Below are 26846 nucleotides of genomic sequence, written 5' to 3'. Positions count from 1 at the left end.
TTAATTTTAAAAGTAAAAAAAAAAAATGCGTACTATGTTGTATAATATTGAGTCCTATTTTTGAGATAAATAAGGAATGACTTGGACTGGCCATGATACTCGTATACTGGTTGGTCACCTTACTTCCCACCCCATGTTAAATTTATGCAGACAGGCCTAGGAGATGCCCCAGATCATAACTTCAAGAGTCATGCTGAAGAGTGCTTTAAAATTGTCTGTTGTGTGAAGTACAGAAGTGTGTAAAACTGTCCAGTACAGAAAATCCCCATGGGACATTCACACATCTAAACTTTCCCAGATATTTACTTGACTCTAGAATTTTACAATATAAAGGTCTGAATTGAAAAGTTTTTGAATTTAGGGCCAGTACATAAAAAATAGATCTTCAAGCTTGTTCATTTTTTCCCTTCCCCAAGGATCTTTTGCCTGAGCTGGAACACTGGTGGCCTGATGTTCTCCATCCAAACGGCTCTAAGTTTTGGTGAGTTTTTGTTCCTGCTTAAAATGAAAAGTGCCGTCAGCCAAATTGACATTCGGTACAATTGTATTTGTGAGTGCAGAGGTGAACTTACGATCTTCCGTTCTTTATAAATGAATTGCAGATAGACGTGAACATCAGAACTGTACTGCAACCAAATGCTTACGTAACCCACATTTTGGTCAGGATGATGGGGATCTGTAGCTAGAACTGAAATGCCGGCCAGTTATGCTGGTATTGCAGTAAACATCTGGTAGTGGTAAGACTGGATTGCCGGCTGCTTTTTGTGATTCCTCTTCCCCCAGTTTGTTCTGCACTCGTCTCCCCGTTGGTGGCGTGAAAGCAAATTCGCCCTTTAGAAGAGAGCGGAAATTTTGAAAACAAGTAAAAATCCATCTTTTGTATCAAAAAAAAATTGAACAACTTTGAAATTTCTTCCTTGAATTGTCTGTTACGAATGGGCACAGGTCAGGAGTCGTGAACACCACTAACAGGGGTGTCTCAGGGTGGAGAGAGGCAGGGCTGCAGAAAAGTCTAGATACTGGCTGGTGCAGGCAGGAATGAGTGAACCCTATGGGCAACTGGGAAGGTGGAATAGGCAGATGGAGTCTAACACTGGCTGGAGATATCTGATACCAGATGCCTGGAGGTAAGGGTGAACTTGAATACTGGAACAGCATGGAGGTATGTGTGAAAGTGAATGCAGGTAAAGGTGTACAGAAAACTGGAACTGGGTGCTGGTAAGGATGAATTCAGGAAGCGTGCAGGTAAGAGTGATAATGACTGGAGGTATAAGTGACTGAACTGGGGAAACAAGACTGACAGAGAACTGGACAGACAAACCAGGACAGCACTAACACTGAACATGAAACACATAAGCCCGAAGGCAGCAGAACAAGGCAAAAGGCCCTAAAGCCACACACACCCAGCAAGGGACGGCAGAAGGCCCGAAGGCCACACACACACAGCAGACTGAAGGCCAGTAGGCCATACACACACAGAATGGCATGGCTGTGAGCCTCAGATCTCCGACTGGAGGTACAGGAAAGACTCATTGACTTGCCATGCACTGGAGAGAATCTCTTCGGAGATATGGTGAGGGATGCGGTGGCCCAGTTGCGGGATCACCATGAGACTCTCCAACATCTTTCTGCCAGCACTTCAGACCCACTCTTCTCAGCCAGGTGGTCTGTGAGACAGAGTCAAAAGAGGTCATTCTACCACCAGAAGAAGTACTGTCCTCCTGGCCCCTCGCTCCCGTTAGCAGAGGGTGAGCTCTCGCGGTCAGCACCCCAGCCAAACCCTGGGATGGAGTTTTGACTGGATTGTAGGGAGCATGAGCCAGCCACCCATACTTGAGACGCTGGACCCCCCCTAGTCAAGGGTAGGCTAAAGGCTGGGAAATAGCATCTGGTGTTTTTAGGAGTCTATAACCAGCAGCATCAAATCAAGGGAACATGTTCAAAATAGTGTTGCATTTTGAAAGAAACAAGTTATCTTCTATGCACAGCTTAGGTTCCTTTAAAAATTGTTAGTCCTCTTGGTATATGCTGATGTGTTCGGTATTCAGAAAGTGAATTTTAAAAGCCCAGTTCGCTCATCAGTTAGGGGATCCATGCACAAATAGGGCTCAGTGCACGCCAACCGTATTTTACAAAGCGACCATATACGCACGCAAGTTATAAAGTGTCTGCATCCTTGGGTGTGGGCCGATGCACACGCGCCAATATGAGCTTATGCACTGGCTTGAAAGTTACTGTCTTTGAGTGGCTCCATCCTAATTGTTCTATTTTTAATTGAAACATTTCCAACCCTTGCAAAGAGGGTAACATCCTCGAATAATGATTGCTCTTTCAATACGATCTGTATTCATTAGTGAAGCGGTTCTCAACTGGTATGTTGCGAAGTACATGCAGGTGTAACTTGGTTGCACATTTCTCCCTCTCTTCTGCTCCAATAAGTCACACTATTCCTCTGCCTGGGCTTGAAATGCTGATAGCCCAGGTGGAATGCAGCAAAATTACTGATAGAAACCATTTGGGACAGTGGCAGTAGAGCCAATGGCCTTTCCTTCTTCCTGTCCTGTGGCCCGGAAGAGGAAGTGCTGTGCAGTGTGCCCAGAGACATGGGTAAAAAAAGAAACCATGCCATCCTCACAACTAGAAGCAGCAAGGTGAAAGACCTAGCTGTAATCTTAACTAATTAAATTTAAAAAAATTCATGAATACAACTGTTGCAGTCTCCACCGCTTCCCCTCTTTTTGCTGAACTCAGGGCTCACCTCCGATGCCGGGAACGCCGCTTCCGCGGCTCTGCTGGGCCTTTGGGGCGTCCGCCATTACTGGGTCATCTCGCTGCTGCCACGCGTGCGCGCGAGGACGCGCATTATGGACGTACGGTCACCGGAAGTCTGGCCCCGCCTGGCTTAACGATGTCATGCCCCAAGCCTGATTTAACCGGCGTTCATCTGCCTTCTCATTGCCTTGCAACGAGGGTCGCTACTGTTAGTAGTTCTTAGTTGCGCTTCTGCTGTTCTGCTTCCCGGTTGACCTCAGCTTGTTCCTGACTCCGCTTCTGCCTGCCGCCTGCCATTGACCTCAGCTTGTTCCTGACTCCGCTTCTGCCTGCCGCCTGCCATTGACCTCAGCTTTTTCCTGACTCCGCTTCTGCCTGCCGCCTGCCATTGACCTCAGCTTGTTCCTGACTCCGCTTCTGCCTGCCGCCTGCCATTGACCTCAGCTTGTTCCTGACTCCGCTTCTGCCTGCCGCCTGCCATTGACCTCAGCTTGTTCCTGACTCCGCTTCTGCCTGCCGCCTGCCATTGACCTCAGCTTGTTCCTGACTCCGCTTCTGCCTGCCGCCTGCCATTGACCTCAGCTTGTTCCTGACTCCGCTTCTGCCTGCCGCCTGCCATTGACCTCAGCTTGTTCCTGACTCCGCTTCTGCCTGCCGCCTGCCTTGACCTCAGCTTGTTCCTGACTCCGTTCCTGCCTGCCATTGACCTCAGCTTGTTCCTGACTCCGTTCCTACCTGCCGCCTGCCACTGACCTCAGCGTGTTCCCGACTCCGCCTCTGCCTGTAGCCCGCCATTGACTTCAGCTTGTGCCCGACTCCGCTCCTGCTTGCCGCCAGCCTCCGATCCTTGCCTGCACCTGAGACTGCATCTACTGGCTGCCAGCCTGACTCGGGTTTGTCTCCCTTTTACTCTCTGCCCGGTCTGGCTCTTTGCACGCTACAGACCCCGGTCCTGCCTTCAGCAGGTCACAGCCTACGTTACGCTACAGACTCTGTTCCTGTTATCTGTCTGCTCCGCTCCACGGCATACTTCAGATCCCGGGCCTGCTCCCTACTGCTTGTTCAGCAGGCTACAGACTCTATCCACTGCCCCGCTCTCGCCGGGCCTTCCGGTTCCCTGCTGCTGGACTCTGTGGATTACTCTTGCCCAGGCCTTCTCTATAGAGACTGTTACTGTGCTCCTAAGTCCCAAGGTTCCAGGACCCTACGGGCTCCTCCCGGGGGGTTCCTGGTTCCCGGGTGAAGACCTGTGCCTGTGGCTCCGCCTCCCGAGCTACTCTAACCAGGGTAGTTCGGTTCAAGGGTTCACACCTGGACTGCAGCTTCCCAGACTGCAACATACAACAATGAAAGACTGCTATTATAAACTACACGTACTAAAAAAATTAAGACCCCCCCCTTCCTACATCACAATGATTTCCGAACCGTCCTTCAGGCAATAATCTTCTCTAAGATGGATTACTGCAACACTATACTATTAGGACTCCCAGCTACGACACTCAAACCCCTCCAAATGTTACAAAATGCCACCGCCATAGTCCTCACAAACACCCGAAGAAATGATCACATCACTCCTATTCTAAATGACCTCCACTGGCTCCCAATCCACATCAGAATCCTCTTTAAGAGTCCAACAATTATACACAAGACCCTACGTAATCAAAACCTACACTGGCTAAATGCCTCCTTCCATTTCCAAATCCCCAAAAAGAGCCACCAGATCTGCCAACAACGGAATCCTTCCGACACCCTCACCCAAACTAACACACCTCATCTCCACCAGGGAGCAAGCACTATCACTTGCCGGGCCTTCCATCTGGAACTCAATGCCCCAAGAGCTAAGACTAGAGCCCAACACAATGGGGCAGATTTTTAAAAAGTACGCGAGCGCGTACTTTTGTTCGCGCACCCGGCGCAAACAAGAGTACGCCGGATTTTAATAAAACCGGGGTCGGCGCGCGCAAGGCTGCGCAAAATTGGCTGCCTGCGCACGCCGAGCTGCGCAGCCTGCCTCCGTTCCCTCCGAGGCCGCCCATAACTCCCCCCCACGCTAACATCCAAGCCCTGTAACTCATGTATCACTATAAAAAAAAAAAGTCCTTGTACAAAGTTTTCTCCTGTCTCACCAGTCTTGTTATTCTAGAGATATAAAAATGCAGTTAACTATTTCTCTCCCTCTGCGCACCCTGAAGCTCCTTCCAACTTCCTGTAACTTAACTGCCCTGAAATTTTATGATGTTCTTCTATTGTTCAGATGTAACTTCTTATTCTGATGCTAATCCTAAGTTTTTCTGTCTGTTCATTGTAAACCGATGCGATGTGCAAACGAACATCTGTATAAAAAAGCTATAAATAAATAAATACATTTTTACTTCCATTGTGCCTTCTGTGAATCACTTCAGTTTCTAGATTACTTTAACCTCCATATTGATGACCCCCCTCTAACTCTTATACCTCAAAGCTCCTTTCTTTAACCTCTTCATTTGATCTCCAAACCTGCTCTACCACCCCTACTTACCAGCATGGCCACTGGCTTGACCTAGTCTTTGCTTCCAACTGCTGTATTTCAGACTTCTCCACCTCAGTTCTTCTGATCTCAGACATCACCTGTTAACTTTCACACTAGACCCCCCCCCCCCCCCCCCCCCCCCCCCAGTCACCACCTACATCTTTTGACCCTTGTATCTTTTCCACCACTGTTTCATCTCTTCTTTCCTTCACAACATTGTCTGAATCTGTTGATGAAGCAGTTTCTTCTTACAACACTGTACTCTCTTCAGCCTTAGACATTTTTGCCCCTCCTCTTACCCCGTCGGAAAAGTGCACTACACCCCAGCCTTGGCTCACCCCTCGAATTCGCTATCTATGTTCCTGCGTCTGATCTGCAGAACCTCTCTGACAAAAATCCCATGCTCATGGATACTTTATACATTTCAAATTCATGCTGACTACTTCCAAATCTGCTATTGCATTTGCCAAACAAGACTACTATGTCCATCTGACAAACTCTTACATCAACCCTCGCCATCTCTTTGACACACTCAATTCCCTCCTCAAACTTCCCTCGCCTCTCTCCTCCTCTTCACTCTCTGCCGAGACTTTGGCTGACTACTTCCATGACAAGATTCACAAAGTTAGTCTTGAGCTCTTAACCAGGTCACCTTTACTTGCCTCTCCTCTTCTTCTTTCCTCTACCCTTCCCTTAGCCTCTGCTACCCTCGCTTTCTTTCCTGAAGTCACAGTGGAGGAAACTTCTGTCCCCACCCAATTCCTCAGCTCCATATCCACTGCAGTTATCCCTTCCATCTGCGACATCTTCAGTCTATCACTCTCCGCTGCTACTATATACCTGCTGCCTTCAAATGCGCTGTAATCATACTGCTCTCACTGGATCCTAGCTGTTCTGCTCTCACTGGATCCTAGCTGTTCTGCTATCATCCCATCTCCCTTTTGCCTCCAAATTACTTGAATATGCTGTTTCCTCTGTTGGTTCTTCCTCTATTGCCATTCCACTATCAATTGGTATATCTTAGAGTTCTGTCCTGGGCCCTCTTCTCTTCTCATTATATTCTAATTCCCTTAGTGCTCTAATTTCCTCTCATGGCTTTCAATACCATTTTTATGCTGACTCCCCACAGATCAACCTTTCTGCACCAGAAATTTCACCAGAAATCCGTTCCTGGTTCTTTGCCTGCTTGTCTGACATTGCTGCCTAGATGTCCTGCTGCCCCCTTAAACTCAACATGGCCAAGACAGAGCTCCTTATCTTTTACCTCTTCTCTTCTTCCTTTTTCCGTTTCTGTGGATAAGTCATCCCCCTGGTCCCATCAGCCCGTTCTCTTTGCCTCTCTCTCCTTCTCTATGCATATCCAAAACTTTGCTAAAATATGCCAGGGTAGATATTAAAAAAACAAACAAAACTGAGCTTCTAAATTTAGGCCTCTAAGTTAGGTTCCTAAGTTTTCAGCTGAAAATTCACATAAATTTAGGGTTCTAAAAGTTAGTCCTAAAAATTTAGGCCTGCTATTTATTTGCCTAGATTTAGGCTCCTAAGTTAGGTGCGTAATTCTGAAAATCAGTGCTAAGTTTCTAACTTTTGCTGCTCTAACTCCGCCCCCCATAGCCACCCACTTTTAGGAGCCTAAATTTAGGGACTTGTTCCTAGTAAATTTTCAAAAGGGCTAATTTAGGTGCATAACTCCAAATGTTAGGAGCCTAAACTCTTTGAAAATTGGCTCCGCCGTTTCTTTCTCTGTAACATTGTCAAAATCTGTACCTTCCTTTCTGAACACACTACCAGAATCCTTATCCACTCTCTCATCTCCCACTTAGATTATTGCAACCTGCTCCTCACAGGTCTCCTGGCAAATCATCTCTCTCCACTGCAGTCTCCCCTAAATTCAGCTGCATGACTTAAACCTTTCGCCAAAGTCCCTATGCTCACGTAACCCCTCTTCTGAAATCACTGCATCAGCTCCCTATCCCTTCTTGCGTACAGGTCAAGCTCTTCTTTCTCACCTACAAATGCCTTCACTCTGCAGAACTTCACCTCTCCTCTCTTTTTCTCTCTCTACACCCCTCCTCGTGCACTCATCAAACAAATCACTCCTATCTATGCCCTTCTCCTCTACCTCCAATTCCTCACTCCGTGCTTTCCACTTGGTTGCGCCGTGTGCTTGGAAGAGTCTTCCTGAACTGTTGCGTCATGCTCCCTCTCTGTGTGTTTAAATCCCATCTAAAAACCCACCTTTGGTGAAGCTGCTTTTAAATCTTAGGCCTGAATGTCTGCTTTTAGCTTCATTAATTAACTTTCTTTTCTGTCTTTCTTTTTAAACCATTGTATTACTTTATGAAATACCCCAAGTTTCATGTCCTGTATGTTTGCCTATTGAGCAGGGACAATCGCTTTTTGTGTTTTGTACAGCATTGTGCAATTGTGAATGTTGTGTCGCGCTATAAAACTGTTAAGTAGTAGTAAATAGTAGATACATTGCATTAATTTGTACTGAAATGTCAAATACTACATTTGCTTTCTTCACACAGGAGACATGAGTGGCTGAAACATGGGACCTGTGCAGCAGAACTGGAATGTCTGAATTCGCAGCACAAATACTTTAGCAAAAGTCTTGAAATGTATAAGAAAGTTGACCTCAATAGGTAACTGTCAGTAGATCATTCCAATTTTTATTGAGCCAATTAGAAACAAAACTAGTTGGAACAAAAAAAAAAAACAGTTTGTCTGTACTGCTCAGGTTGAAAAAACAGCCGCTCATAGTTGCACCATTTTCACTTTGGGTAATTCCCTTTCTTATTAGGTAATGTTCTTTTTTTTTTTTTTTTTTTATGATGGGATGGGCCCCAAGACCATTGGCAGAAGAATTGGCATGTTAATACTCTTTGGTTGGAAAATGTTGTTTGTTTTTTTTGTAGTTGTAATGCATAATTGCAGTTTGGATTTATATAGTGTCTTTCTTCCATTAAAAGGATTGCATCAAGCTTTATAATTTGTAATACTTCAGAAATATTCATGCAGCCTACTTCTGAACTGGGTGACATGGAATAAACTGTGTATAAATTTCCCAAGCAGACAGAGAAATAGAAAGAGATGTTGACAAAAGACCATCTGGTCCACCCAGTCTGTCCATTTATACTTGCCTATTGTGCTCTCACAGATCTTACTTGATCTGTGGTCTTCTCCCTCCCTATGCTACAAAAGTCTGTTCCATGTGTGCTTGAATTCTTCCACTGTTTTGGCAATTGTTTCCTCCATTGGAAGTCTCTTTCAGGTGTCCACTGTTAACCATTTAAACAGCTGAAATTTAAATGGTTAACTGTTCAAATAATAAATGCAACCTCCAGCTGTGAAGGGGGGGGGGGGGAGGGCTCTTCCTGCTGTAAGGGTTTTCTTTTTGTTCCTCTGACTTATTTAAATCAGTATGCATTTCATTTCATGTAAAGGGAGCAGAGTGTCTACACCTTTTAGAGATAAGAGTTTATGCAGTAGCATAAAATATACATTTCCTAGCAACTAGACAGATGGATTCAGACCAGTGGGTTATGCACCTCTATCAGCAGATGGAGACAGAGCAAACTGACATCACTGTATATATATACTCCTACAGTGTTATCAGCCTGTCAGTAATCTCCATCCCCAGCAGATGGTGGGCGTGCATTTTCCTACTGGGGATTGCTTCAAAGTTTAGAGGAGAATTAATTGGAGATTAGAGTTGCCCTGCTCTCCTGAGGTGATACCAAATGGTCCCTCCTCCAGTTGAGAATTCCTGAGGTGATTTCCGTGGTCTCTCAGATGAGTGCCTTGGTCCGGTAGCTGGTTCTTCAGCTGGCATGGACTTAGCTGAATTCAGCAGTTGAAAGGCACCGGGTGCAGGAAACCGAGCGTGGCGGTGACAGTATATGCCCTCTCCACCCGCAGGCAGAGACAGTCTCTGTACTCGACCGGGAAGGCTGAGCTCAACCAAAGGGGCACGGCAACTGCTTCTTATCCTCCAGAAACCGAAGAACCAGGAATTCGCCCCACTTACTGGCCAGTTTCTCCAATTTGCTCCCAAAAACAAGAGCAAGCCTTTAAAAGACAATTTTGTAAGATTAGCTTGGGAGGTCGCATCAGCCAACCAATTTCACAGCCATAAACTATGCCTGGCCGCTATTACCAAAGCCACTCCTCTGGCAGAGGTATGGACCCAATCGCAGCCCACATCTGCTAAAAGGGCAAAAAAAAAAAAAAAAAAAGGCAGAGACAGAATAGAGGGGGTTGTAGGACTTCCTCTGGCCTCGGCACGCTGTTCCGACATTCATTCCCGCTCCCATGCAGGTTAAGGGAACTGGGCAGCCTGGCGGGTTGAACAGCCCGGGTGGGCTAAGTCCCGCTGTTAGGCTTCTTTCTGTGTGTCGTGTGGTAGGCCTGTGTTTTCGCATGCTTTTTTCTGCACATTCAGCTGCCCTCTACAGGACCGTCAGTACGCACAAGTGCATCCAACTGTGTATCTGAATTGTGCGCCTACTTTCTTTTGGGTGCACTGGATGTGCGCACATTCTGGCATATATCGGTTATGTGCCTAGGTTTGGCTCGGTGACAGGGTGCTTAGTTTTGCGGTGCATAAGTCTTGGAATACCTAAATTCTGTGTGCTTAAATTTTGGTCCCTAAATTTTTTAGCATGAAGACGGCTGGACATACATCTTCAGTCTCCAGTTAAGCGTACTGATGGACTAATTACACCGGTGGCTAAGAAACCTAAGTGCCTTTCCTTCTGTGCTGCCTATAATATCAGGCATTTCAGCCTGGAGTGCCCTCTAACTTGTGCCAGCGCTGCTTAGAGGCTCAGGGAGAATTATCTTCCTCTGATTTTACTAAGCCTGGTTCTTCCAGCCTGATGGACATGTCAGGAGGGACGCCTGACCTTGGAAGTCCCTTGACTGGTTCCTCAGCAGGGGTTGGCAGCTCAGTGGGTGCAGCACAAGTGCCTTCTGGTTTTGGCTTGGATCCTTCTGCCTTTTCTTGGGTAGACTTTTTTCAAGGTTTACAAGCCTTTATTCAGGCGTGGTCCTCAGGTGGTGGCCTCTCCCTCTTCCGTTACTATGTTTAAGCACTGTAGTACACCTCGATTAGCTGCAGATATTCCCGACAGGAATCCGGATGGCGCTGATGATAAGATCTGACTCTCTGGAGGATGGGGAAATTCCTCCGGGACTGGAACCATATAAGACTATGTTGCGGTTTTTTTCATAGAGTTGAACTGCTGGTCCTGATTTCCCAGATGTTGAAGAAGCTGGGAGTACCTGGGACAGATTCCTTGTCTGAACCAAAGAAAAATCCCATTTTGATTTCTTTGCGTAAAGCTTCTTGGTTTTTTTTCCTGTTATGGAGGCCATTCAAGAATTGATTGATCTTGAGTGGGATGCCCTGGAGGCAAATTTCAAAGGGGGTTGGACCTTGGAAAGCTTGTACCTCCTGGATCTACTGGAGAGAGAGTGTCTGCATTTTCCAAAAGTAGAATCGCTTGTCTGTGCCGTCTTTAAGCGGATGACTATGCCTGTGGAGGAAGGAGTGGCCTTGAAAGATGCGCATGATAGAGGAGGATTGAGACTATCTTTAAGCAAGCATTTGAAGCAGTGGCAATGACATGGCAGATAGCTTCCTGTTGTTCCATGGTGGTTCACTCTTGTTTGCTTCTCTTCCAGAAGGTTGATGACTATGGAATGAATCCCAGGTCAGTTATGGAGCATGCCACCGCCCTTTTAGCAGATGTGGGCTGCGATTTGGTCCATACCTCTGCCAGAGGAGTGACTTTGGTAATAGCAGCCAGGCATAGTTTATGGCTGTGAAATTGGTTGGCTGATGCGACCACCAAAGCTAATCTTACAAAATTGTCTCTTAAAGGCTTGCTCTTGTTTTTGGGAGAGAGTTGGAGAAACTGACCAGTAAGTGGGGCGAATCCCTGGTTCCTCGGTTTCTGGAGGATAAGAAGCAGTTGCCGTGCCCTTTTGGTATGAGGGGTCGTCTTGGGCGTTCCAAGTGGTTTTGTCCCAACAGAGGGATGACCTTTCAGAGGACTTGGACTTTTGGCAAGTCTCAGTTCTTTTTCCCAGAAAGCCCGAGCGAGGCACAGCCTCTTGTAGTGGAACCTCCCGAGCCTCCCAATGAAGGTTTTCCAACCCCAGGAACAAGAGATAGGGGGCGCCTCTCTCTTTTATCAGAGGTGGATCGAGATCACATCGGATCAGTGGGTCCTGGAGGTGATACGAGAAGGATATGCTCAGGAATTTCGCAGTGTTCCTCAGGATCTGTTCATGATGTCTCCCTGCACAAGAAGCAGGCAGTGGAGTGTACTGTCAAGGCTCTTCAGTCTGAGGGCTATGGTTCCAGTACCCTTGTCTCAAGAAAATACAGGTCGATATTCCATTTATTTCGTTGTGCCCAAGAAGGAGTGCTCCTTTCGTCCCATCCTGAATCTCAAAGGAGTCAACTGTCATTTGCAGTTAACTCATTTTTGCATGGAAACATTATGCCCAGTGATGATGGCCGTGTAATCGGGGGAATTTCTGAACTCATTGGATCTGTCGGAGGCATACCTCCATATTCCCAATCGATTGGAGCACCATCATTTTCTGCGTTGCGTGGTGTTGGGGTGCTATTATCAGTTTTGGGCACTGCTTTTTGGTTTGGCCACCATCCAGAACTTTTTCCAAAGTTATATAGAAACATAGAAATGACAGCAGAAAAAGAACAATCGGCCCATCCAGTCTGCCCAGCAAGTTCCCACATTTATTTTCCCATACTTATCTTTTTCTCAAACACCAAGTTCAGGGCCCTTGTTGGTAAGTGTTTGATTCAAATTTCCTGCCATCCCCTGCCACTGATGCAGAGAGTAATGTTAGAGTTGCATCAAACGTGAGCATAAGGCTTAATGGTTAAGGGTAGTAACCGCCGCATCAAGCAAGTTACCCCGTTGCTTGTTTGTCCAGACTGCACAGATCAATGCCTTGTTGGATGTTGTCTGAATGTAAATCCTCTTTTCCACATTTAGCCCTGCCGTTTAAGCAGAGAGCAACACTGTATATACATTCAACGTGATGTATCAGGCTTAATGGTTTAGGGTAGTAACTGCTGTAATAAGCAAGCTATCCCCATGCTTATTTGTTTACCCAGATTGTGAAGTTCAGTCCTTGTTGGTTGTTATGGTGGTAGTGGCGGCAGAGTTGAGAGAGGATGGGATCCTAGTATATCTGTATTTGGACAACAGGATGATTCTGGCCAAGTTTCTGGAATAGAGTCACCTGGTGATCTGCAAGGTGATCTCCCTGTTGCAGGAACTCGGTTGGGTGGTGAACCTGGCCAAGAGCAATCTTCAGCCATCTCAGTCATTGGACTATCTGGGTGTTTGGTTCGACATGAGGCAGGGCAAGGTTTTCCTGCCAGAAGCTCGTGTTCAGAAGTTGATGACATAGTTGTGTCTCTTGGTGAGCACTATATACCTGATAGTTGGTCTTATCTACAGGTACTCTGTTTGGCGACAACTGTGGAAGTGGTGCCATGGGCGAGGGCACATATGCATCCTCTTTAGCGCTCCCTGCTGTCTCGTTAGAAACCACAGTCTCAGGACTTTCAATTTGGCTCCACCTGCCGATGGAAGTCTGCTTTCACCTCCAGTGGTAGTTGCAAGCGGATCATCTGAGAGAGGGAGGTTTCCTAATATAGCTGGTCTGGTTGGTACTCAAGACAGATGCGAACTTCCAGGGTTGGGGGGGGGGCTCACTGTCAGGAACTAACGGCGCAAGGGCTCTGGAATACAGAAAAGTCTCTCTGGAACATCAATCGGCTGGAAGTCTGGGCATTCCGGCTGGCATGCTTGCAGTTCAGTGGCAGGCTGTAGGGTCAAGTGGTCCAAGTAATGTTGGAAAATGCAACGATGGTGGCTTACATCAATCAGCAGGGAAGAGCCCAGAGCCAGCAAATGTTGCAGGAGATAGATCAACTTATGGAATGGGTGGAAGTACATCTTCAGGATATCTCAGCCTTGCACATTGTAGGAAAGGACAATGGAAAAGCAGATTTTCTCAGCAGGGAGAGTCTGGACCCAGAAGAATGGGTATTGTCTGACGAGGTGTTTCAGCTAATAGTGGATTGCTGGGGCCTTCCATTTATAGAATTGCTGGCAACTTCTCGCAATGCAGAGGTTCCTTGATTCTTCAGTTGCAGGAGAGATCCAAAGTCCTTGAGTATCGTTGCTCTTGTGCAGGTCTGACCAGAGGACAAGCTGCTGTATGCCTTTTCTCTGTAGCCCATGTTGGGCAGAATAGTTCAGAGGGTTGAAGGCCATAGGGGGATGGTGCTTTTGGTGGCACGGGATTGACCCAGAAGACCATGGTATGCAGATCTGCGAAGACTCCTGGTAGACTCCTCCCTCTGTCTTCCTGTGCACAGGAATCTGTTGCAGCAGGGACCTGTCCTTCACAAAAATCCAACTCTGTTTTGTCTTATGATCTGGCCCTTGAGATGGCTTGCTTGTTGAAGCATGGATATTTTACTACGGTGATTGTCACCTTGCTATGAGTTTTCTACTTCCTTAGCCTATCTGCGGGTTTGGCGAATGTTTGAGGCTTCGTGTGAAGATCAAGGAGTACTTCCTTGTTCAGTTAGGATCCTGATCATTTTGGAATTTTTGCAGGATGGCTTGAATAAAGGGTTACTCCTTAAGACCTTGAAGGCACAGGTAGAGACGCTTGCCTATTTCAGGGGCCAGGTGAATGGTGAATCCTTATCTCACCCTAATGTAGCCCGTTTTCTCAAGGGAGTGAAAAATCTTCATCCTCCCTTGCGGTTAAACATTAATATTTGCTGGACCAAGCAGGGCACCTTCTTGTATGAGCAAGTCCACATCTGAATTCTGGGTTCCCCTTGCCTGACGTTCTGCTTATGAAGCCTTAATCTGGTGTTGGATTTCTTGGCGGGCCCTACGTTTTGGCCGCTGTGTAGCCTTTTATTGCAGTTACTGACCTTTGAAAAAAAGTGGTTCTGGTGGCAATCTTCTGCTTGTTGAATTTCCGAGCTCCAGGCCTTGTTCTGCTGGGAGCCATTACTTTGGGTGATTCCAGGAGCGATGCAGCTGCGTATTCCTTCTTTCTTGCCTAAAGTGGTCTCAGATTTTCATTTGAATCAGTCCATTTCCTTGCCATCTCTGGATGAGGAAAGATATGCGGAAGATTATCCCCTGTTTCATCCCTTGGAAGTCAAGAGACATGCGTTGAGGTATCTGGAGGTTTCTAAACCTTTCCGAAAGACAGATCACCACCTGTTTGTCCTTCATGGTGGAGGTAAACAGAGCTAGCTGGCTTCGTGGGCTACAATAGCTTGCTGGATTAAGGAGGTAGTCACAGCCACATATGTGGCTGCTAAAAAGCCGCTGCTTACTCAGGTTAAGGCTCATTCCACTAAGGCTCAGGCAGTGTCATGGGCGGAGGTTGGTTTGTCATCTCCCATCAACATTTTCCAAGCTGTAACATGGTCCTCCTTACACACCTTTTCCAGGTATTATTGTCTGGATGTGCAGGCCCAGGAGGATGCAGCCTTTGCAAGGGCGGTGTTAACTGGATTGCGGGCAGCCTCCCGCCTTGATCGGGAGTAGCTTGGTTACATCCCACTGATCCTGAATCCATCTGTCTAGATAGCGGTTCTCAACCAGTGTGTCGCCAAGAACATGCAGGTGTGTTGCCACACTTCCTGGTCCCCCGTTGACCCAGCTGCTCCCCCTACCCAAGCGAATTAGGTCCTCCGCCCAGGCTTAAAATGCTGATAGCCTGGGCGGAACGCAGCAGGAGAGCTGGAGTCAGTGGCACCGGCACGCTCTTTTCCCGTGCCCTGGAAGAGGAAATAGTGAGCAGCAGGTGTGTGCGCAGAAAGAAGAGACCATACTGATGCGCTCAGCATAGGCCCAAAGAAAAGGAGAGGCGCGGCCTGAAGGATGAGCAGCGCAGCTCAGAGTAAAATGAGGAACGTCGTCAACCCCCGCGGCTAATGGGACTCCTTTCTCCGCGAGGGCAGAAAATGAAGGAGGTTGTTGATGCCTTTAGGGTTGGAAGTGGAGGAGGCTGCTGCTGCCGCTAGTTCGGGGGAGGGGGGAGTGAGTGAATGAGCAAGCATGTGTGTTTGAGATCCTGTGTGTGTGTGTGTGTGTGTGTGTGTGTGAGTGAGACAGCATGTATGTGAATGATTGAGAGCCTGTATATGTGAAAGAGAGTATGGTGTGATTGAGAGCCTGTGTGTGAGAGAGAGCATGAATGTAAGTGTATGACTGAGAACCTGTATGTGTAAGTTTGTGATTGAAAACCTGTTTGTGTGAAAGAGTATATATATATGTGTGTGTGTGTGTGTGATTGAGATCCTTTGTGTGTGAGAGAGATCATGTGTATGTTTGATTAAGAGCCTGTGTGTATAACTAAGAGAGAGAGCATGTGTGTCTGTGTGTGATTGAGAGCTGGTTTAGGTGAGGGAGCATGTGAGTATGTGATTGAGAGCCTGTGTGTAAATAAGAGAGAGCATGTTTGTAAGCATGTGAAAGAGAGTCTGTGTGTGAGAGAAAAAGGCAACATGTATGTGTAAGCATGAAAAGACAGCATGTATGTAAATGTGTAATTAAGAGCCTATATAAGTGAGAGAGAAAAAGCATGTGTATATGTGAGTGATTGAGAGCCAGTGTGAGAGAGAGAGAGGAGAAAGTTGCAAGCAAACCATCCCTCCTCCTGCTAATTCAAAACAATCTCAGGGCACCTGGATATCAAACGTTCCCAGGAATGCAGAGCAAAACATTTTTTGTATCCTTATTTCTTCTCATTATTGGGCCTTTGTGTCTGCTATTTTGAAATATTTTATTGGTATCTAGAAATTTTTGATATGAGTCTTTAATTTTTGGATATTCCATTCATCAGCTGTTTTGAAAAAATCTGTTCTTTTTGTTAGTATGGTTTTGCTGCTATTGATTTTATGTTTCTTGATTTGTTTTATAAGGATGGGTGATGTTTCTCTTTTTCCTTTGTTACACTGCATACAGAGACTCTGGCTTGTTGCGGTTTCCAGTTCAGTTTTTGAGTGCATGTTTCTAGTTATGCTTTATGCTCTCTTTATTCTTTGTTAGGTGAGGGTCTGCACATGTGACTGAGGTGAGGTTTTCTGCTGGCATGTAGGGCTCTATAGCAGCCTGACTTGGTCCATTTTCCTAATAGGAGGAGTATTGGTGTCTTAAGGCCTGGTGTAATATTTTCAGTGTTGCCTTTTCTTAGATAAGGTGTTTACTGTTTGAGTGCTGGAAATTGGTGCTGTTTTGGTGTGGGATGTTTACTATTTATGCAGTTTCTGTTCAGGCAGAATACATATCTTTTCCTTGTGTCATTCTTAACAATAAAAATAATACTGGATTTTTATTTTTTTATTTCCGCCATGAATCGTAATGAGCAGTGTGTCACACATGTGAGCGTGGTCTGTCAGGTGTGTCACGATGGGAAAAAGATTGAGAACCACTGATATAATGAATCTTACAACACAGAAAAGAAATATGAAAGCAAGGTTTGGATTTTCATCCAACGAGGATAAAACGTCCCTGACCCATTTAAGGATTCTCAGAAACTACAGGGTTATTTTTTATTTACTGAGTCTCCATTTTGTTTTCTGAAAGAGAATCATACGTGTAGAAGAAACAACTGGAGAATACCAGAGCAAGTTCATACATTGCAATCTTGGCTTAAAGACTTTGTGGTGATTTTTTATTTGCACTGTTATAATTGATAACAAGTTTGTATATGGGTTTGGATTTAAGTAAAGTTCTTGATTACGGTGAAAAATCTGAGTGTCTGAGAGGCTTAGGAAGAATTTATAGGAATCTTGGCCGCTGCGATGGTCAGGAAAGTCAAGAGCTGGTCGGCTTTTCAACACCGACGACAGTTCAGACATCACTGGTGGGAGCGGGAGGGCATGGGATTGGAATATGGGTTGCAGGCAAGAGGAGGAGGAAGCCATAGGGCAGCAAGCGGCCCCTCCTCGCAGGAATTTCCACTGCACATTTACATTTAACTTGTAAAAGTTTATTTTATATTGAAAACTGATGTTATATAGCAGGTATGGTACTGATGTTATACATAAGAATTGTTTGACTTAAAGAAATGATTCTGTCTTTCATCTCAGCTATTCTTTAAGATTTAAAAACTTGGATAAAGACACCCATTAAATAAATGAAAACTATCCTTTCATTTGTCACACAAAATAGGTATTCTAACCTTTAAGTATTCTTAATACTATTTTCTCCTCTAACTGTAACTTTTAGGTGGTCACTTTTTAAGATGTCCATCGCTATCATTTACCTGGACTATACGCGTCACATTATTGAAGCCTTTTTATTTCTTTTTTTTCTCAGTGTTCTGGTGAAATTTGGGATATTACCATCTGCATCATATTATCAGGTGAGAGGCAGTCTCTGAATACCTTGCTATTGAGGGCTGACCCGGCAGCTCAGTACTGTGTGTAAATTAATAGGTACCATTTATGCCCTGGAAAGAGGCAGTGTAACTTTGAAGGGGTAATGTGTACCCATTTTCAGATAATTTTCATAAGAACATGCCATACTGGGTCAGACCAAGGGTTCATCAAGCCCAGCATCCTGTTTCCAACAGTGGCCAATCCTGGCTACAAGTACCTGGCAAGTACCAAACTAACTAGATCCCATGCTACTGATGCCAGTAATAGCAGTGGCTATTCCCTAAGTCAAATTTATTAATAGCAGTTTCCTAGCTTGTAGCAGATGGACTCAGGACCAATGGGTATAGTGTATTCCTGATAGCAGTTGGAGATGGATCAGATTTCAATCTGACGTCAGCCCTAGTACATATACCCCTGCAGGAAGTGCAGCTCTTAAGTATTTTCCATCTCCATAGCAGTTAGGGACTCTATACACGCTTGCACAGCGTTAGAGTAATTTTAGCAAAGAAAACCAAAATAAGAAGAAATCTTACCTCTATAGACGAGCCCCGCTCTCCTGCGGTGACACCCATTGGGTCCCTCCCCCAGTTGAGAATTCCCGAGGTGATTTCCGGGATCCCTCAGAGGTAAGCCTCGGTCTGGCGGCCGACCCTCGGCGGGGACCTAGCCCCTGACATTGGGTGAGGCTGAGAGGCAGCGGGTGCAACTTCGAGCGCGGCGGTGAAGGTATTTTCCCTCTACCCCCCCCCCCCCCTTCCACGTAGCCGGAGACCGCCCGGAACGAGACCGGGAAGCGCCGAGCAAGGTAAGGTAGAAATCTATTTAAAAGTCTCCGGTCTCCGAAGCTCGAGGAGTCGCACAGGTCGCCAGCTGGTACCAGTGCCACCGGGTTGATCTGCCCTAGCAGGGCTAGACCCCGGTCAGATCCGAGGGTCCTCCCGCGTGGAGACCCTCCGAGGTGGTTGCAATATTGTCCGTGTGGTCGCCGTCACCATTTTGATCTGTTCGCCGTCCTGTCCGCTGTTCCGATCTGTGCGCACAGAGGCGAGCCATGCGCACAACTTCACGTGCCCAAGTACCCGTGCGCACAAGCGACGCCCATAGTCACGCGCTTACTGTGCCGGGCGCATAACTTCAATCTGTGCGCACAACAGGGCGCACATCTCCCTGAGCGCGCACCAAACCTACGCGCACAACTTCGACGCACCGGAGTGCACAACTGTAGTTTACGTGCGCAAGCTACGGAACCAAGAGCGAGAGCGGCAGCATAGCCTCTCACCCGGATGTCTCCCGCTTTCTGAAAGGAGTCAAGCAGATCTGACCACCCCTAAAGTGGCCGGTGCCTCTTTGGAACCTCAACCTGGTCCTAGATTTCCTAACAGGAACCTCCTTCAGACCTCTCCGCAGCCTGTCTCTCTGACTATTAACATTGAAGACAGCCTTTCTGCTGGCAGTCTGTTAGGCCTGTCGTATATCCGAGCTGCAAGCACTGTCCTGCCGGGAGCCGTTCCTCAGACTCACCCCGGGAACCATCCAGTTACGCACAGTTCCGTCGTTCCTCCCCAAAGTGGTGTCTCACTTCCATCTCAACCAAACCATCTCGCTACCATCGCCAGATGAGCATAAGAATTCGGAAGAGGCTCGAAGTCTACGCCATCTCAACATCGGCAGACTCTTAGTTCTCTACATGGAAAGGTCGGAATCCGTACAAAAGATGGACCATCTATTTGTCCTTCACAGCGGGAAGAAGCAAGGGGAAGCGGCCTAGCGAGCAACCATAACCCGCTGGATCAAAGAAGTCATCGAGGCGGCCTTTGTAGAAGCAGGCAAGCCACCGCCTTTACAAGTCAAGGCCCATTCTACTAGAGCCCAGGCAGTGTCCTGGGCGGAAACCAAGTTGCTGTCACCCGCCGAGATCTGCAGGGTGGCGACATGGTCCTCCATTCACACCTTCTCCAGGTTTTACCGCCTGGATGTTCAGGCTCGAGAGGACATGGCATTTGCAAGGGCACTACTAAGTGGGTCACAGGCAGTCTCCCACCCGGTTCGGGAGTAGCTTTTATACATCTCATTGGTCCTGAGTCCATCTGCTACACGCTAGGAAATGAAGAAATTACTTACCTGATAATTTTGTTTTCCTTAGTGTAGACAGATGGACTCAGCATCCCACCCACGGCTGCCGTTACTCATGGAATTCTCGGGTGACATCCCCGAGAGCGAGTGATTCATGGGTAAGCCATGCCTTCCATCAGCTAGGACACCCATCCTACCGGGTGACGACATTTCTCGGTTGACGGCACTGGCGGTCTCCAGCTATAACCAATTCAACCGGTTCAAATTAATTAAGTTATCCAAGTCATAAAGTTAATCAAGTTATTCAGATTATTCAGTCATACATATGTCCACAATGCTTTTCGAGGAGAATACTGAAGAGCTGCACTAGGTATATGGGATATGTACTAGGGCTGACGTCAGATTGAAATCTGAGCCGTCTTCAACTGCTATCAGAAGTACACTATACCCATTGGTCCTGAGGCCATCTGTCTACACGAAGGAAAACAAAATTATCAGGTAAGTAATTTCTCCATTAATGGACTTTTCCTCCAAGAACTTATCCAAACCTTTTTGCTTTGAAAATTGGTGTTATTTATGTGTATGGTTGCCACATAAGTTATTGACCGTGTTACAAAATTACCCTCCTAATGTCTAAATTAACATTTTTATTTAGAAGAGTAGAACCTGCAGACATCTTCCCATCTTGCAATATACTGGTCAGAAGGGGGTCAGTGCCTACTGTATCTGAGGGATGGTCTGCCTGTATTTAGAGCCACCTCATGAGCATTGCCTTCTCAGAGCCCTAGTCCATTTGGGCTACAATGTGTTTCCAACCACACTGAGTGAAAGAGAGGCCTCCTTCCCCAAGGCACAGCAAGGAGGAGAGGGTCCCAGTTGCTGCATTTTGGTGTAACTTTTAAAGGGTGGCAAAATGTGTGTTCCCTCAGAAGTGTGGACTCTGGTAATAGCAGGTTTTCCTGGGTAAAAATCCCCAGAGGCAGGGGAGGCTTCTGAACTTAAGTGAGCCCCAGATGAAAGTTCTGACTCCTAGCTCAAGGAACTCCCCATCCAGTTGAGTAAGTCAGCTTAAGTCAGCTTTTTATGTTCTTACATTCCAAATGTTGCAAAACAGAAAAAAAAATATTCTGGAAAGAAGTGATGCACAAATACATGAAACTGAAATTAGAAATACTAGAACTAAACTCAGACAGGCACAGCATTTGAGGTCAGGCCCTTGTAGGGACGTACGGCCTGGACAGTGGACAGACTGGCACAGCGTTTCAGGTCAGGTACATGTGCTGATATTATCTGGAGCATAGGAGGTAGTTGGAGCTTCTGCAAGGCTTTAAATTGCTTTTATTCATCTTGCCATTCACAGGGAAAATTTGGAAACCCAAGCAAAGACATGTTTATTTTCAAAAACACTAGCATTTCCATCAATTCTGGTGCCAGCCTTGAGCGGTGAGGGCTCATGATATCCCCTGCCATTGAAAATACACGTTCACTGGGCACACTGGTTGGTGGACATGACAGATATCGCTGAGCCACTTTGGCTAGGTGTGGCCAGACAGTGGACTTGTGTGCCCAATATGCCAGCAGATCTGTCTGCATGTCCTCTATGGACTCTGAGAGATACCGTGTCACTGATATTTGTGCTGGTGTCTCCTTTGCTTGGGTGGGCTGAGAGACACTCATGCCAGCTGCTTTCTTTCTAGCCCGTTCCAGAACAGATTATTTTTTATGGGCAACATGGCTTTGGCTGAAGTGGAGGAGGAAGTACTAGCTGTCGCTGACAGAGTGCTGCTCCTGCTTGGGCTAGCACTACTTTCTGAAGTGCCCGCTGTTTCCTCCTCTGCTTCATGCCTAATCTGTCTCTGCCTATGGTGCTCCTGTTCACGGAATTTTACTAACAGCAGGTCCTTTACAAGTATGAGATAATTGGACTGTAGGGCGAGTTTCCCTTTCACATGGGGATCCACAGACTATCGCAAGCATGTATGTGTGGTCTTCTGTTAAAGGTCTTAATCTCTCTTGCACTTGCTTCTGCAAAAAGTCCAGACAATGCAGCACCTCTGCTGTCATTCCCTCTTCCTGTTTAAAGCCCTCCAAATTTTCCTCCAGAAAATTAACTATAGGGATGATGTCAGCCAAGGTGGCACTTCTGGAACTCAACTCCTCCGTGGCATCCTTGAAGGGCTGCAGGATTTTTACCAGCTGACTCATGACTAACCAATCATGATGCCCTAGGGCACTATGCACACCTATGTCCATTGCCGCAGAAAGTTCATGAAGGGGTGTCTGCTGCTCCACTAACCTCTGCAGCATCATATAGGAGTACTGTAGTCCTAAGAAAAGTGAATCTTGGGCGTAATAATTTATAATAATGTTTTATGCGTGTTCCTCCTTTTTTGACATTACAAAGCCAATTACATTCAGGTACAGTAGTTTTCCATCAGTAATCAAGCTAAATTAGCCATGATGTGAATAAATAGAGCTTTGAACTCGACTGAGCATATGCAGTAGTTCTCGCCTCATTAAGTCTCCTCTGTTATTTTTTTGTTCGAGCACAGCATGGAGGTGATCAGTCTTGCCTACATTTTTTTTTTTAAATCCTAAAAACTACTTTATTTGATGTATTTGTACTTCAGTTCATTCTTCCAAAGTTGCCTTGCTGTCTCTGCAGCTCCACAACGGCACTTTTCAGTGCTACCTAACAGGGTGGTTCTCTGTACTCAAGCAAAATTTCTCCCAAAGATCATCTCGGCTTTTCATATCAATCAGTCCATTGTATTACCTACCTTCTTTCCTAGGCCCTGTGAGTATGAGAAAGAAAAAGCCCTGTATACCCTGGATTGCAAAAGGGCCTTAGCGTATTACAAGAAACAAACATGGCAGCACTGGAAAACCTTCCAAATGTTTGTCTCATACGATTCCAACTGTGAAGGAATGGGGGTTACCAAACATACCTTGTCTAACTGGGTGGCTGAGTGCATTCAGGACTGCAAATCACAAACTCAGTGAAAGCTCATTAACAGGCCGATACAGTAAGGACGCATAAGAAAGAGTGCGGCAGTGCCGGGCGCACCCTCGTTTGCCTCGCGCACAATTTGGTTCACATACCGCCCGATACAGTATTCAAATGAGACGCAAATGCAAGCACGAGAAGGCGTGCGTTCATACGCCTTCCCGCTGCCTTGAGCGCCCGCCTGGACGTCCAAGTTGGGCGCTCAAGGCAGCAGAAAGGCGCATGAACGCACTCCGTGACCTCGGACGTCCAGCCAGGCGCTCAGGTCGCGCGTGCATTCTTTGAAAAATGTTTAAGATTTACTAGAACTGGCTGACACCTGTGCCATGGAATGGGGAAGGCTGATAAGCTCTGGAATAAGGTCTGTGAAAGCTTTTAAGGTGTCACTGTTTTTGTGATATTATCAGAGCAATGATCTGCTCTCTGGGGGCAAAGAGTTTTTGAAAAGAAAAACTACGGAGAAGACGGGTGTGGCTGGACAAGGGTGGGTGTGACTCAGTGGCTCTGCCAGATTCCATGATTGAAAAAGGGAACTTGGAGCATCCAGCCTCCAATTTAAGAACGAGATTATTATAATATCAGTACTAGTGTGTGCCTGAGGAAATGTAAAGAGCTACAGGAGGACTGAAAGTTACTCCTGCTTCCCTGTGCCAAAGTAAGGGAGAAGGACAGTTAATTGTAGGGATTTAGACAGGCATGCAGTGCTATTTTACCCTGCCTTGAGCGCCTGCCTTGACATCCAAGTTGGGGGCTCAAGGCAGCGGGAAGGCGCATGAATGCATGCCGTGACCTGAGAGCCCGGCTGGATGTCCGAGGTCACGGCGTAGGGTGTCTAGGGATAGGGCCTGATACAGGAGCTCGTGCCCACTGCAAGTCAGCGGCGACAAGGAGCCCAGACCCACGAGAAGGCCAGAGGAGCCCCCGGAAATGGTGTCCGTTGTTCCCTACGGAACCAAAGTACTCTGACGTTAAGCACGGTGGTGCCAGGTTGGGTTACTTTTTTTCCCCCCTTGTGCGAGAAGCATTTTGTTCTGTGGATTGGGTTGGTTTGGGACTGGGCGGCTAAGTTCTAGCAGTCCTCTTTGTTGCTGGCATGTGGTGCTTTTTTTTTCTTTGCTGCGGGCAACTCAACCAGCAGTTAGTGATGACTCTTCGGCCGGAACCAGCAGCCGAAGCCAGCGGTGGCATAAACTGCAGCGCGATAGAACGGATTCAGATTCAGAGAACTGCTGCTGGGCTTCAGCCGGCGCTGAAGGCAGCGGGAAGCTGACTGAACACCACACTAACGCCAGAGTCAGGGTAGGCGGTAAATTTGCAGGTTAAAGACGCGGCAAAATAGCTGGTTAAAAAGGCGATAATATGGGCGCACGTTACTGTATCGCAGGGAATAGCTATTCCAATCATTAACATACCATATACATGCGGCGGGCAGAAAGGGAAACGCGTCGATTTCAGTAAGCGGTAAGGACGCGTAAAACCAGATACTGAATCGCGGGTTAGACATACGCGTCCAAAATGTGCATACAAAGCGGGTTAAAAACAGGGTAACCGCGGCCGCACTTTACTGTATCGGCCTGTAAGTGAGAACCATAGCTGCTTCTGTTCTGCATTTTTGAGCTGTATCTATTGAAGATATCTGTATAGCTGCAACTTAGTCTTCTGTGCATACCTTTATGTCACAGTACTGTCTTGATAGCATCTCAAAAATGGACAATATTTTGGACAAGTGATTTTGCAAAGTCAGGTCTTGCAGTAGTCCACTCTACAGTGAGGGCTGAGTTGCTTTCTAAGTAAATGCTCCACTGCAAACCTCAGTTTGGGCACTCCACATGTAATGGCTAATACAGCCTGCTTATTGACGGAAAAGGCAAGTTTGTTTACTGTAAATGGTGTTTTCCATAGATAGCCATGGAATACCTACCTGCCTTCCTGGAGAATTGACTGCATAGCTAGATTAGCTCTTGTATGGACTGAGACTCATGAGGCAGCGTCTACGTGGGAACTCCATACATACTCAGTAGAGATCAAAGCTCTACTAGCTAGGAGAGATGGGTCTGTTCGGTGCTGCAGGAGGATGTCACTTTTATGTAATGGCTAATTCATCCTGCTATCCATGGAAATCTCCATTTATCGTAAGAAAACTTGCTGTATTTCCCTGTTCCCAGAGGCTTATAATCTAAGGGGGTAATTTTCAAAAGGATTTACACGCATAACAGTAACATATATACAAGTCGACCTCTTCAGCTAATCCAAAATTCAGCAGCCCGAATTTTAACCGGTTCTTCTTTAAGAAATCACATTTCTCCGGTTCTGTTTTCACTACACTGGCTCCTGATTTAAATATAGGATTCAATGCAAAATTCTAACCATTATTCACTCACTTATTCACAACCCATCCTCGATCTGGTTTTGCCCTATCCTCTGAATTTATAAACCTACTAGACATTTAAGATCTTTAAATAAAAATATCTTAGATGTAACTTCTATGCGAATGGCTTGATTGGACATTACAAGAAAGAGGTTTTTCAGTGGTTGGGCCCCTTATTATGGAACTCCTTACCAGTTTGCCTATGTCTATTCTCAAATTCAACAGATTTCAAAAAAACATTAAAAACTTACCTTTTCTCAGAAGCATTTAATCTACACTCTGTAGATCATTCTTCATTTCATTCTCTTAATTTTCTTTAAGACACCGATAGACTTATAACAGGCTACTTTGTATTGCTTTTTGTTTACTACTTGCTTGCTATTATTTACGTAAATTGTGTATTTTAAAGTTAGTTTTATTACTGTTACCTAGTTATATTATGTATGTTTTTAATATGTAAACCATTTTGACCGATACTGTTATTGAAAACGCGGTATATGGTATAAACAAATAAATCATAGTGATCTCCAAAAGTCCATTCACGCACTTACGGACGGATTTTAAAAGACCTGCTCGCGTAAATCCGCCCGGATTTACGCAAGCAGGGCCTTGCACGCCGGCGCGCCTATTTTCCATAGGCTGCCAGCGCGCGCAGAGCCCCCGGGACGCGCGTAGGTCCCGGGGTTTTTCGAATGGGCGTGTCGGGGGCGGGATCGGATGATGCGGCGTTTCGGGGGCGGGGCGTGGCGTTTCAGGGGCGGGACCGGGGCGTGGCGCCGGCCCGGGGGCGTGGGCCAGGCCCCCGGACCAGCACCCGGGTCGGAAGACGGCGCACCAGCAGTCCGCTGGCGCGCGTAAATTTACTTCTGCTTCTCGCAGGCGTAAATCTAGGAACAAAGGTAAGGGGGGGTTTTAGATAGGGTAGGGGAAGGGAGGGGAAGGTGAGGGGAGGGCGAAAGGAAGTTCCCTCCGAGGCCGCTCCGATTTCGGAGCGGCGTTGGAGGGAACGGAGGCAGGCTGCCCAAAATCGGCAGCCTTGCACGCGCCGATCCAGGATTTTAGAGGATACGCGCGGCTATGGGCGTATCTTCTAAAATCCAGCGTACTTTTGTTTGCGCCTGCTGCGCAAACAAAAGTACGCAATCGCGCTATTTTAAAAATCTACCCCACAAAGTGCACTTATATGTATAACAAATATTGTCAATTTAATAGCATATATCATAGCAATTTTCGGAAGCCCACTTGTGTTTGAAACCCAGTTTTAAGTGCATAAAACCTTTTGAAAATTGCCCTCTAAATTTCTACCTGAGGCAGTGGAGGGTGAAGTGATTTGCTCAAGATTATAAGGAATATCCATAGGATTTGAACCTTGGCTTCCTTGGTTCGCAGCAGGCTTTAAAAACTTTTAAATAAATAAATAAACCACTAGCCTCCTCCTCCTCCACTTCTAAGGCTGGGATATTTATCAAATTCTCCTAACTACCAAGACTGTATTTTTCTGAATTCTAGAGTTACAAAGGAATTGATGAAGGCTAAAGTTCTGGCGGAATCTATTCAGAAGCTCCTGACCATGTGGATCATAGTTCTGGTCCCTGCCTTCCAAATATTCAAAGATGTTTACTGAAATTTATTTTCTAATTTC

The 26846-nt window shown here is 46.4% G+C and overlaps 1 protein-coding gene across 3 annotated transcripts in view; it reads left to right on the top strand.

Annotated features, from left to right (window-relative positions):
• The window catches only part of RNASET2 (ribonuclease T2), a 94311-nt gene that overhangs the window by 45282 nt on the left and 22183 nt on the right, over positions 1 to 26846 (top strand). For 2 of the 3 annotated variants that reach the window (XM_029594003.1, XM_029594002.1), the window contains exons 6-8: positions 417 to 481; positions 7816 to 7929; positions 17695 to 17740. In XM_029594003.1, coding sequence (XP_029449863.1) covers positions 417 to 481; positions 7816 to 7929; positions 17695 to 17740 — 225 coding nt within the window. The remainder of the gene's footprint in view (positions 1 to 416; positions 482 to 7815; positions 7930 to 17694; positions 17741 to 26846) is intronic. The other variant, XM_029594004.1, reaches the window with a different exon arrangement.

Source organism: Rhinatrema bivittatum, chromosome 3, assembly GCF_901001135.1.
Source record: "Rhinatrema bivittatum chromosome 3, aRhiBiv1.1, whole genome shotgun sequence".
NCBI lineage: Eukaryota > Metazoa > Chordata > Amphibia > Gymnophiona > Rhinatrematidae > Rhinatrema > Rhinatrema bivittatum.
This window is presented reverse-complemented; position numbering and strand designations above follow the sequence as displayed.